This window comes from Gasterosteus aculeatus, chromosome 15 (genome assembly GCF_964276395.1).
Source record: "Gasterosteus aculeatus chromosome 15, fGasAcu3.hap1.1, whole genome shotgun sequence".
Taxonomy (NCBI): Eukaryota; Metazoa; Chordata; class Actinopteri; order Perciformes; family Gasterosteidae; genus Gasterosteus; species Gasterosteus aculeatus.
In genome coordinates, this window is record NC_135703.1 from 4,647,272 (window position 1) to 4,660,020 (window position 12,749).

Consider the following 12,749-nt stretch of genomic DNA (forward strand, 5'->3'; position numbering starts at 1 on the left):
TAGAGAAAGTGATTCATGTCAGTTAGTGCATTTCCTGGCAGGAAATCCACTGAAATGTGGGGCTTCCTGTTACCTTTTGCATGTGCATTAGAATAGATGGATAGAAGCTTCAGAAAAAAAGGAAATGTTTTTGAACGCCTTCCTATAATGGTGTTTTGTGATAATGACGGCCTTACTGGAAGTGGCGGTTTCACAGATGAAGGTGATCAGGTTGTCCTGGATCTTGGCGAAAGCGTCATAGTCGTCCACCACGAACACGTGTCTCTCAGTGGGCTTGCTGCCGATGATTCTCAACTCCGACTTGTCCACATCGGCGACTCCGACCACGAACACGCTGTAGCCTGTGAGGGCAAAACACACCCAGACACACACACAAAAAACAAGACTACTGTCAAACTTCCCCCAACCACTCAGTGTTATCAGTAGAAGGATCTTTTCAGAGAGTTTAAATTAAATTAACAACTGGGGCTCTGCTGGATGAAAACAAAGTTAGGGAGAAAATTGGAACGTAGAAAAACAGCTCTACTAAAAACAATATGGACACCGACAAAAAAGTGCATGGCAATGATGAATAATTGTACACATACCAGAATGTTGGAGTTTCTCTGCGCTCTTCTTGACCTCATCCTGGGAACGTCCATCTGTGACCACCACCAGCACCTTTGGGACGTTCCTCCTCATGCCGCTGTCTGAGGTGAACACCTTCTCATAGACGTGCTTCAGAGCGATACCTGGATGGAGGAGGAGGAGGACCACAATGAACGAGAGGGTTCAGGGAGCATCAAACACTTATTGATATGAGGGATTTAATGGAACCTCAATATTTTAAAAAACCTTGGAAACTTTTTATTGTCTTACTTAAAAAACATTCATGTTTTATTACGGTTATCTATTGTTTCCTCTCGTCAATCAATGAATCATCTGCTTTACAACAACTAGTTTTATCTGGACCTCTGTGTTTTTTGGTGGTGTACCTGTCTTGGTGTTGCCTCCTCTGTAGCGCACATTCTGTAAAGCTGAGATCACCACGCCTTTGTCCTGATAGGTGTTCAGCTTGAACTCCGTCTTGGCGTCGTCACTGTACTGCACAAATGAAACCTGTTCAAAGAGAACAAAAATGATGAGAGAGCGATAATGGTTGATGCAGAAATACAGAGCAAACATTTCAAAACATTGCATTTGGTGGGTTTACAAAAATGTTGCTGATGAAGAACTCATCAAAGACGCCATCGAGGTTCAGTGCCGACCTGCATGCCGCGAGGGTTGATGACGTCGAATGCTCCAGTCATGCTCTTGACGAACTGGAGAACCTTTTGGAAGCTGTCGTCTCCAATGCTCCAGGAACCATCAATGAGGAAGACCACATCCGCCTTGGCGCCTTTGCACACTGTGATGTGGGTACAACGATGTTAATGTGAAACCCGATGTCAGCAAAGCCATCAGAGTTACTGGTGCAAACGCCGGAGCTCTCCTCACCGTCCAGTGCAGGCGGCACTGTCGCCGGAGGAGGGGGGCTGGGCGGCTCCGTTGGCACCTCTGTGGGTTTCACCACTGCGAGGCAAAAACAAAAACACGTGCACAACGTGTAAGGCGACACGGTATAACGTGGCTGCTGCAGGTATCTACCGTGTACACGCAAAATAAATCCAAGTTCCAGTTGGCTTTACCGGTGAAGCGCGTGAGACCACTGTCCTCTGGTACATTAGCGTTAAACTAGCACAGAGGGCGTTATCTTACGTGTCCTCTCCTTTACTTTGACTCCGGGTCCCTCCAGGTTGGGGGTTTGGGTGAACACCGTGGCTTCGTAGAGCGAGTCGGGGGTCAAGCCGTCGAAGCAGTAGTTGCTCTCCGAGCCTCGGACAGTGATCTCCTTCGCTCCACTCTTGGACGCTAGAGGAGAGGAAAGAAAAAGGAGAATCCGGGTTGGACAGATTCAGGTTGCGCTCCCGGACACATTTAAAGTTGGCGCTGACTGAAGCACTTACGGTCGATAGGATTGACTTTGAGTCTGTAGGAGGTGGCGGCTCTGTGAGGGGTCCATCGGATGCAGAAGGTGTCATAGCCAACGTTGTAAGTGCTCAGGTCCGTCACATTCAGGTACACTAAAGGAAAGCACTCTTCTTATTACTTAACCTTTCACAACAACACCAATTTACAGGAAAATTAGAATCATCTACTTTGTTTTGTGCAGATAACACTTACATGTGGTGCCTGTTCCAATGAGAGGCGCACTGAGGCCTGTTTCGTACTGTGCCAGCACCTTCAGGTCGTAGGTGGTTCCAGGTTTCAGGTTGTGCAGCTGGTGGGAGGTCACGTCTCCAGCAAACACCTCCAACGACTCATCAGAGCCTGAGAGTAGACATTAAAAGTCCCCTTATGTGTAAGTATTAAAAGGAAAGTCCCTCTACTTTTTATAAACGTTCCTTTGAGGTGTAATATCAAAAAGCTCGCAGCGTTTGAAAGCAATAATAACGTGTTCACACCTTCAGCCTGGTAGATGATCTTGTATCCGGTTACCCTGGAGGGGGCGGGGTCCCAGGACACCCTGAAGCGGGTGTACCACTCATCAGAAACAAGAAGGTTCCTTGGGCCGAGCATACCCACTGCCGGAAAAACAAGACAGGGCAGCACAGTCAACACGGCTTTCCTTCCATTGCTGTGGTTTGTAGTTCTACGTCGGCGTTAATTAGCAGGGTAATTACTGTATTGCAGCTTATTATTGCTCATTCTGACTCAAGGGGATGATAAATTGGACCACATCAGAGAAATATTAACAAAGTAAATATTAAGCTGCCTTTGTGCCATGAGGTAGGCCTTCTTTTGTTTTCAAAAGCAAAGCACTGGCCGGCACTGGAAGCACAACATCTGTCTGGCAAAGTCTCCAGCTGCGATTGGCCCTCATTAAAAAGTCAAGAATTCAACTTATTTCCTTTTTTGTTACCCTAAATTTGCATCCAAAACAATGGACCATACTAATCACATTCTCTGCTATCTGTGTGCAGTTATGTAGTCTCTCTCAATGTGGCTGGTTTCGTGTCCTTAAGGAAATCTGCATTAGTCAAGATTAATTTGCTCGTACCCGTGCGTCCGTCTCCTTCCAGCTGTCCTCCTGCTCCATCGGCGTACATGGCAGTCACTGTGATATCATAAGGAGTATCTGCATCCAGGTTCTTCAGGACCACGTTGTTTCTGTTTCCCGGTACCACAGTCTGTGAGCCATAATCACATCACAAAAAAAAAAGGATAAGATGAGAACATGTCAGGAGCACACGAGGGACGCATTGCATTTACATCTCTTGGTTCATCACTTAATAATCGCCACTCTGGAAAAGAGACTTTGTTAGATATAAACGGGGGAATTTTGTGGAATTATAGACATCCTTACGTATTCCTCGATGGGGTCTCCAGTGGTCTGGGTATAGGTGATGCGGTATTGCGTGACGGGACCGTCGGCATGTTCCCAGCTCACAGACAGAGTGCTGGTGGTGGGGTCGTATACACGCATGTTCCTCGGACCACTGCGGGGCACTGAGCACGGAGACATTCAAAGAGCGTGGTCTAATCGTTGAACTAACTGCACCAGATTGCTTTTTCTACATGGGGATGGACTTTTTAACACGGAGGCAAAAGGTTCTCACGTGTCTTTCCGGCGTCGCTGATGGCGGGTCCTTCTCCGTCGCTGTACATTGCGACCACTCCGACATTGTAACCAGTGTCTGGGAGCAGCTGCTCGAGAAAGGCCTCGGTGGTGGTCCCTGGTATCAAAACCTGCATAAAGGTATCGCGCGTGTGAGGAGTTTCAGTAGTTTGCCAGACGGATTAAGCTCCTGGAAGGCTTGCGTTAACCTCTGTGATCACGGGCGGCATTGCCGATGCTGGCAGTACATCCTGAAAATCCCCAGCTAGTAACAAATTTGATGATGCCAGCTGAAAAAGGCCAGATTGCACATCATGGCTCCAGCTGCGAAAAAAGGTCTGAGCTCTCCATAAATGTGGACCTCTCCATCAATAAACCGTAATATGCCTGACTCTTTAAATAAACATGTTTTTTTTTAAGTCCCGGTGGATAAACTGTTCTTAATGGTGCAATAATACTGGCAGATGCTGGAGAGAGCTAATGATACTATGTCAAAGTAACATTCTTTAAGCAACCCAGAAGATGTGGTGCCACACTGGTGCCAGATGACGGATATTGTGGAACAGGAGTTGAAATCTATCGCATGTTACAAAAAGGCAGTTAGGGTAAAACCTCCATGCACGCAAACACACTAACATGGACCACTTGGTGAACAGACTTGATGGTCCGTTAAGATGATAAAAAGGTGAGTTACGGGTGACATTCTGCACTCACCGACTCAGAGGGCCTGGCACCATTGAGCGGAGAATAGACCACCCGGTACTTCACGACTGGACCCGTGGCCGCCTCCCAGCGAACGTTCAGAGTGTTGGTCGTGGGGTTGAAAACCTGGATGTTCCTGACGGGGCTACGCATCACTGCGGGCCCAGGAATGTCGGGGCGGGGAGACGGAGATACAAAGAGCGGAGAGGTTAGGACGAGGAGCGGGGTTAAGCCAGTACGCGGCACAAAGTGGAAAGAAGATTGATGAGAGGATTGTTAAGACACAGAGGACGGGGTGATGAACGGATGAGGTCAGAGGCCGGCAACTCGAGTGGTTTGTAAAGATTGGTTGAGATAGAATGAGGGAGAAGATGAGACCAGGCAGAGGAGGGAAGAACAGAGACTGTTTAGGTCAGGTTTTCATAGACGGGGATTGGACCCAGGTCAGTAAATTAGAGGCTAAAGCCATAATTTACACAAAACAACAGCTCTATTATCGCAGCACAAATGCCTGAAGAATGTTTCTTTTTGAATCCATGTTTTAGCGATGTGACATTTGACCTTGTGTAGTTTCATGGGGGTTATTAACAAGTTTTAAATGATACCTTTGAGAGTCTCCCAACCAGTGGTCCCCTCATTCAGTCTCATTTAACACAACGCGGTCTAGACTAGTTTTGTGGACACACAGAACCGTCCAACATCTAGATGAGAACGTGTCAATGAATTTGCAAACAACACCGGCCGACCGAGCCCAGTTTAAGACATTATTTAACAATACTGCTATCAACAGGATGCTTCCCGTCGGGGCCCCGCAGGTTAATGAATAGGATATAAAATGGTGTGCAGCCTTTGTGTGAAACTTGCCTCTAAAAAAAAAACCAAAGCAGATGTTTTGAAGCTTTGTGCTGCTCCCCAATATAACCCCAAAAATGCACGGGAAAAACACAGTGGGCAAAACCTGGGGAGGGAACTTCCGTACTTTAAAGTTACACAAACCCGAGCTTGTTACGGAATTTTAAAAAGGCACAATCCACAGTCAGCCGCTTGCAAAGTTAACTCAAATATTGAGGGCTGATCCATCCTTAAAAATTGGAAAATTGATTGATTGTTTGAGTGGAGATGAGGACATATTCCACAGATGTTGCAGCTACAAGGTTAGTTTTAAAAAGCAGCATGATCCGTCATACTTTACATAATGTATAAGAGCTCAGTTAACATTTCGAGGAAAAAGCCACAGAACATGAAGGTCCATGGTTCCAGAAAGGAAAATGGGGGGAACAGTAGCAGGCACGGAGCATGACCTTAGCCAAGTAAGTTGAGAGCCATAAAACATATAAAGCTCTCCATTCATTTCTAGCCCATTTTCTTTTTCCTAAACGAGAGCCAATTAGTCAATGTACCCCTCCCCCAGTCCCTATACCCAACATTATCCTGACCACTAGCTTACCTCCAACCTATAAATGGACAACATCACAGTAAAGCCAGATGAGACATTATTACCATCCCGCCAAGCCGGAGGAATTCCTTCCTACGCAATCACCCCGCAAAACGCTGACTCACTCCCAGCACAGATTGGTGGTTCGAAATTGTGGCAAAAAAAAAAAAAACATGAACCCTGCAAACTGTCTTCCAAGGAGGTCACAATGACTGTGTGCATGTATGCAGTGCTTACGGGTTTTTCCCCTCTCGGACATGCGTTGTCCCTCTCCGGCGGAGTAGACCGGAACCACAGTGGCCGTGTAGACCGTGTCGGACTGCAGGTTCTTCAGCACAGTGTTCAAGGTGCTGCCTGGTACCTGGACCTGGGCAGAAGTACGCCAAAGGCATAGATTGAGGAAGTGCTCCGGCAACTGCAGGGCCACATTGTGATCATGGAGCAGCCCGTTTCACCATTCTCATGCTCTCGAAAGCGTTGTCCCAACTTACCATCTGATCCTCTCCTCCGGCGGCGGGGACGTAGAAGACCTTATACTGACGCACATTGCCTTCTGCAGCCTCCCACACCACATTCAGGGTGCTGGTGGTGGGGTCTGTGACCTGCAGGTTCCTAACACCGCCCAAAGGCCCTGGGGTGAGACAAAAGAGTGATGCATTGCAGCTGTCAAACCCCAAACAGCGCTGAATACGTTCATCACGAGGGGCGTCTTCTACCACTTTTTGTTTTGGAAGCAGCCAAAGAGAGAGAGAGAGAGAGAGAGAACAACTCACTGGTCTTTCCAGGGCCTTTCAGCTCCGGGCTGAGTCCTTTGGCGTAGACCGCCACCACGGTGATGGAGTATTCGGTGTCTGGGGTGAGCTTAGGAAGCTGGACGGTAGTTTTCTTCCCTCCAACTTGGGTCTAGCAGGGATAGAATACATTTCCATTTAGGTTAGAACTTTCACTTTAATATATATACATCACTGATGCCGTCAAGGGTTTGTGAAAAGCTAGTTGCATTGTTACAATATCTATCAGTCTCACTATCGCTTTCAACAACTTTTAGCAATCCTAGCATCCACCGAGGGAAAAGATCTGTTCATCAGATGGGATCAAGACTCACGCCGCTCTTTGTGGGTGCATCAAGGTGACGTCAATAACCTGATGTGTGATAATGTGACCGCCGGTGCTTTTAAATTCTCCCTTAACCCTCTGTGGGTGTCTTTAATCGCTGTGCAGCTCTGTCTCTTAAACAGCTGGTTGAATCTTTTATAAGCAAATTAAAACCAAAACAGAAGGGAGGAAGTTCTATAATTTGGCACCAGTTTTCTGGTACACAAGTTCCAAATGTGCTGTGGATTTGTTGTCCCAGACCAAACAATGCAAAACTGCCTGTGTTAGTTACACTCTCTTGACTTTTGACAGTGTACCAAGATGCCTTGGCTGATGCTAATATTTGGCAGTTTTTAATCAAGCTTTCAGTGTGATAATACTTAACCAATTAGCCCCAAAAAAAGGGAAAGCTGTCACATCAGCTGAGCCAAAGGCACACTTAACAAAAGAATTCTGAAAATTTGCTGAGACCTTCAGTCGCTGTCTCCAGAATGACAAACGGTGTCTGTTGTCTGGAACTTATTAAAAGAGAGGAAAGAACCGCCCAACACAGTCTACTCTCTAATATTAAACACACGGGGCACAGTGCTCTCTCATTACACAAACACACACTAAAAGGACGGGACGAGAACATTCCGTTTTCCATGTATACATACACACACAAACAGGCGCACACAGACACACACTGAACGGTGAACTTTCAATGACATCGTAATTGGTTTCCCTCTTAAATAACTCCTCACATTAGTATTACTGCACACCGGCGAGGATGAAATATATTCAACAAAGTTGATTTAAGGAGTTGTTTTCGGAGCTTATCGGTCTGCAGTCTTGTGTGAGGGCGTGTGCATTAACACACACACTTTAGCCTGCTTGCTTTTTAAGTCTGCCTCTTGGAAACGAGGAGAAATGTCTGACAGCAAATTAAAACCAAATATGCAACCTGTCATCCAAAAACACTTTTACACATTTAGGAAGGCAGCCAAAAAATGCTGGGCTATGAAGCGTTTTGTCCACATTAACGCCGCCACATCCAAACAACCGCTTATGATTTTAATTAGGATAAAGTCAAATAATGCTAAACCACTGGCAGCACCTGTATTTCCTGGAGGCAAATAAGCGCTGGAAGGAGAAACCGATCCGGTGATTGAATAAAAGCTTGAGGGCCCGTGAACGTAAGTAATCCAGTAAAGAGGTTATAAACTTTTAATGACCATCAACGCTGCTACTGCAGTATTTGCTTAACTTATAATAAGTGTGTCTTATTTTCCAATAAACCACCAGATAATTTCTCTGCTTGAGAAATTGCCATAAAAGCCACTTGCAAAGGAAAAAGTCTCATCTACTGTAAATTTCAGAAAACACAATAACTACACAAAGCAGTGTGTTGGTCTGTTGGGTGACTCACAGTCAGACTCCTGCCTCCAGCCGTGGGGACGTAAGTGATCTTATAGTTCTGCACTCGCCCCGGAGCCGGATTCCACCTGGCGTTCAAAGTGGTGGTGGTTTCGTTGAACACAACCAGGTTTGTGGGAGGTCCGTTAGGCACTGGAAAACGTTTCACAATTACAACGTCAATGTCAATGTCGATCCGTCATGTGGTACGAGCAGTTGTTCCATTGCACACATTAAGAAAGTATTCTTTAAAGACACAGTCCTTGATATTTTGGTCGGCTCGTGTTAAAATGTCAACTCTGTCTTGGATGTCTCGAAATGACCTCACTTTCTTTACCTCACGGTAGAACAAAGCGGGTTTATCGCTGTTTTCTATCAAGGATTGCAACTTTAAAGAAGCAAAGACAAGCGGTCTTGTCTTTTTCACGAGGCCGGGATGGATTCTTGTGAACAGCAATGGATTGATGGAAAGATGATAACGGATGGACTGATAAATGCATGGATGAATGCGATGGAGAAATGGATGATGGATGAATTGATGATGAATGATGAAGGAATGCGCTTCAAAAACAAGGGTTCAAATCCCTGTTTGGCAGGGCATGCATATTTGAAATCCCTCTTCAGCCATGTCATTTGTCATTTCACTGAGGGATTCAGAAAACAGCCATGGGATGAATGGGATGGACAATGAGATGAAGGACGGACAAACATGGTCAACTCGGCCGCGTCGGGTGCATCACAGCACCACTGGAGCGATGGTTGGGTTAAGGGCCTTGCTTGATGATGATGGTTGTTGAATGAACAAAAAATGCTGATGACTGCTCTGAACATGCTTTCACAACTTGAAAGGGGAAAAAAACGAACATCCTCTCGCTTTACCATGAATATACTTACGTTTTTTACCACCAGTTGAGGACCCTATAGGCACTAGAGGCAGAAATAGAAAGGTGTAATGGGCATAGCCTTTGCTAAGGATTTGGCTCATTTCAAAATGTTAGTAATTGGGACGGCCTTCGTTTAAAGATCAGACAGAGATTCTGTCAAACAACGAAAGCAAAATCGTTTTATAATATAAGGGATTTTTCAGTCGCCATTGCAGCGCTGCGCGAGTGTGAATCTTACATGTCCTCTCGCTGCCCAGCAGGTCCTCGCTCTCCGACTCATCCGGGTAGATGGCGGTGACGGACACGTCGTAGGGCGTGTCCGGGTCCAAATTCTCCAGAACGTAGGTTATCTCGTCATTGTTCAGAATGAACTGATGAGCAAAACATAATCGCAGGTTGGAAACAACTTTCGCCAAAAGAAACCAAACAACACAAGGTCCATGCTGGAGTGCTTATAATTGGACTGTTGAGAAATATCTGGGGGGGGTTTAAGATCTCCTGCATGCCTCCACTGGAGTTCTCTGTCAGAGCATCGCCAAAGCATTTTCTGTGAGCCTTATCAAGAAATACTTGCATGAATTATTAGATCAGAAGTGTAAAAGATCTTTAAAAATTGTATTTTTCTTACAGATTTGATGTTAGAATCTCCCTTCTTGACCCAGGCGAGGCGGTACATAGCCACATCAGGAGCTCCGTGCTCCCAGGTGGCTCTAAAGCTGGTCTCCGTAACTTCTGTGAGTTGCAGGTTCTTCGGTGCAGGAACCACATCTGCAGAATAGAAAGACAGGAGTTATGAGAATGGGATGGTACCATTCTCCACAATACCATATTAATGAGGTGGTTCTTACCAGTGATTGCCTCTCCCAACATTGGTTGACTGGGTCCCTCATCATAGATCGGAGTGACAGCCAGAGAATACTCAGTCTGGGAAATCAGGCTGTCCAATTGTCTGGTCGTCACACTTCCGTCCACTTCCAGCTGTAGGACAATCAAACAAGATTATTTTCATATCATGACACAAAATCAACCCAAATACATGTGCTGAGGCTCAAAAGCTCATGAACCTTAAGTTGCTTTTCTCTTAAGCAACATTTTGCAAAAACTTTAATTATGAGTTGAGCATGAGTTTCCAGGAACGGGGCAACAGCTGCAAAGCGTTCCTTATTGAAAGTCAAGTAGTCAGGAATTTGTAGACGTAAAACTGCTCGTTTCCAGGGAACAAACACAAAACAAACAAACAAAAAAAATAGCGGCTAAGAAAACCACCTGAAATACTTCTAGGAAACACCCTGCTGACTTTACTGCCGTTTGTCCCATTAAGGGAATGGAAATAACCAGCAGGATTGCAGATTTTTAAGAGGTTTAACTTAAGATATTCATTCTGAACCCCCCATTAACCGGAGCAGTTGCTGTTTTTTTGCCGTTTATAGCCCAAACAGACACAGTATTTGTCTCTGTGAACCATTAAACCTTTGTAAAATGATTCACCTGGAGGGAACATGTCCGGTCTGCGTTGTGAGTGGCATTCTATCAGATAATCCATCACGACAAACATGACATTGTGCTACTTTCTGGGCAGTAGATTGTTTTTACACCAACGCACTTCGTTGCATCCTCATCCCATGAGTCACACGTGTGTTTCCATCAGAAGCGGTTTGAGGATCACCTCCACCTGATTTATGGCTAAGGAAGTAGCAAAAACGCTGACCACAGAGTTTTCTTCCGCAGCCCGAGAACTCCTATAAGGGGGATATGCAACCATAAAGCATCTGTCCACCCTTCAGCCCCCACAGGACCATTTTCTGATGGTCTCATAGTGTTTTCGTTGGAATCGAAAACCTTCCCTCGTGTCCATACAACCAGCTGCAGTCTCCATTATGTGGTCTCAGCCAATAGATGAAGGCTTCAGTGAATGTTAATAAATATATAAATCAATATACAAACCTAATGGCTGAAACAGACAACATGCAGCGGAAGGCCTTGTGGGAAACATGGTTTTATTGGGAAAAGAAGGGCTAGGATTGGAAGCAGACTCACTTCTTTTGCGTCTCCTTCCTCAGGCTTGTAGGTGATGAGGTACTTGCGAACGGGACCAGGAGCAGCATCCCAAATAAGCCTCAATGTGCTGTGGGTGACGTCGCGCACATTCAGCTTGCCGGCAGGTGGCAGAGGCCCTGAACGGGAGGCAGAAGGTCAGTGAATTAAAGTCAAAGTGGCTCTGCTGCATGAAACACTGCAATGTGCTGCTTTGATGAGTTTAGCGGCTACATACGTGTGACTCCCTGGTTCGTCAGGGGTTCGCTGGCTGACTCTCCATGCAGGGCGAAGAGAGAGAGGGTGTAGGCCGTGTTGGGGAGTAACTTGACCAGCTGGACCTCCGTTGTATCCCGTCCCACTCTCATCTGCAACGTGAGCATAGCAAGCCAACAACGTATGGTCAGGGAGAAGGTGACACGGACTGAGACGTTTGGATGAGACCGGTGGGAAAATTTCATCTGCCGACACCTCGTGAAAAAAAAGGTGATGTTCCGTTTGGCAAAGCTCTTGGTTCCCTCACATCTTTGAGACTAACAACGTTGAAAATGCTTCGGGTGACATCTGTATTCTGTCAAGAACGGTCTTCGGCGTTTTGCAGTGTGACGTTTGGTGTATTGTCTTGCATCTGAATGCCGGCGCTGTGGTTTCCACCCATGAGCACATGTGTTGAGTTATTCCCTGTCATATCCCCAGCACGTTGGCCGCGTGCCCTCTTCCTCGGCTCATGATGTGCTCGTCCGAGGATGTCTCTTACCTCCTGCTCCACGGTGGACTCGGTGGCGTTGATGGCGCTGTAGAGCAGCATGTACCCGGAGGCCCCGTCTGCCTGCTCCCATCTCACCCGCATGGTGGTAGTCCGCTCATCGAAAATGTACATGCGGCTCACAGCACTCAGGGGAACTAGAAAAACAGGCAATGATGTCAAAGGACGTCAAATTTGTGTTATGCAACTGAGAGATTCAGTGGTGGGCGGTGACTGAAAGTGAAACTTTGGTTCATAGAAGTAAAGGCTGGAGGTTCACATAAACTGTGCATAGACCATAGACCACGCTTATCAGGGATTCCTTAAGTGGCAGATTGTCAGATCTACGACTAGCGATCAAAGACCAGTCGAATGATTCTTTTATGTATAGTTTAAATAGTTTACATTCCTATGAACAGCTTCTGCCTTATATGGATTGTTACAGGAGGTTCTTCTCGAATCGGATGACGCAGGCCTAGATGTGAGTCGAGGAGCCAGAAATAGAAGACATACGTGTGGTCTCAGTTCCTTCGAGAGGTCCGCTGCTCTCCTCTCCCACCACTGAGTAGACGTTGATCATGTACTGTGTCAGAGGGCTGAGGCTCTGGAGAACCACCGTGGTCTCAGTGCCATCCACGAACACCTGATACACACAGAACAGTTAGATCTAGAGTAGAGCTTTGTTTACTGTCGCATGCTTTCTTTGTACTGCATTGACTTAGTATTTCATAATGCTATCCATGAAAGAGGAGAAATCCATCCAACAAGTTATTACTGCCCCCATTCAATTTTATGTCCATGAAACCACATCATTATGTTCAC

At 46.1% G+C, this 12,749-nt stretch overlaps 1 protein-coding gene across 4 annotated transcripts in view; it reads right to left on the minus strand.

Annotated features, from left to right (window-relative positions):
* col12a1a (collagen, type XII, alpha 1a) overlaps positions 1–12,749 on the minus strand; it is a 47,826-nt gene that overhangs the window by 14,441 nt on the left and 20,636 nt on the right. For 2 of the 4 annotated variants that reach the window (XM_040199115.2, XM_040199117.2), the window contains exons 23-47: positions 12,441–12,570; positions 11,940–12,085; positions 11,421–11,550; positions 11,186–11,322; positions 9,997–10,126; positions 9,777–9,916; positions 9,387–9,519; positions 9,159–9,191; positions 8,278–8,417; positions 6,548–6,677; positions 6,266–6,405; positions 6,012–6,141; positions 4,352–4,494; positions 3,639–3,768; positions 3,386–3,528; positions 3,080–3,209; positions 2,484–2,603; positions 2,203–2,349; positions 1,986–2,102; positions 1,738–1,890; positions 1,477–1,551; positions 1,248–1,387; positions 975–1,098; positions 588–731; positions 177–341 (exon numbers count right to left, since the gene is read on the minus strand). In XM_040199115.2, coding sequence (XP_040055049.2) covers positions 177–341; positions 588–731; positions 975–1,098; positions 1,248–1,387; positions 1,477–1,551; positions 1,738–1,890; positions 1,986–2,102; positions 2,203–2,349; positions 2,484–2,603; positions 3,080–3,209; positions 3,386–3,528; positions 3,639–3,768; positions 4,352–4,494; positions 6,012–6,141; positions 6,266–6,405; positions 6,548–6,677; positions 8,278–8,417; positions 9,159–9,191; positions 9,387–9,519; positions 9,777–9,916; positions 9,997–10,126; positions 11,186–11,322; positions 11,421–11,550; positions 11,940–12,085; positions 12,441–12,570 — 3,250 coding nt within the window. The remainder of the gene's footprint in view (positions 1–176; positions 342–587; positions 732–974; positions 1,099–1,247; positions 1,388–1,476; positions 1,552–1,737; positions 1,891–1,985; positions 2,103–2,202; positions 2,350–2,483; positions 2,604–3,079; positions 3,210–3,385; positions 3,529–3,638; positions 3,769–4,351; positions 4,495–6,011; positions 6,142–6,265; positions 6,406–6,547; positions 6,678–8,277; positions 8,418–9,158; positions 9,192–9,386; positions 9,520–9,776; positions 9,917–9,996; positions 10,127–11,185; positions 11,323–11,420; positions 11,551–11,939; positions 12,086–12,440; positions 12,571–12,749) is intronic. The other 2 variants (XM_040199116.2, XM_078089500.1) reach the window with 1 other exon arrangement.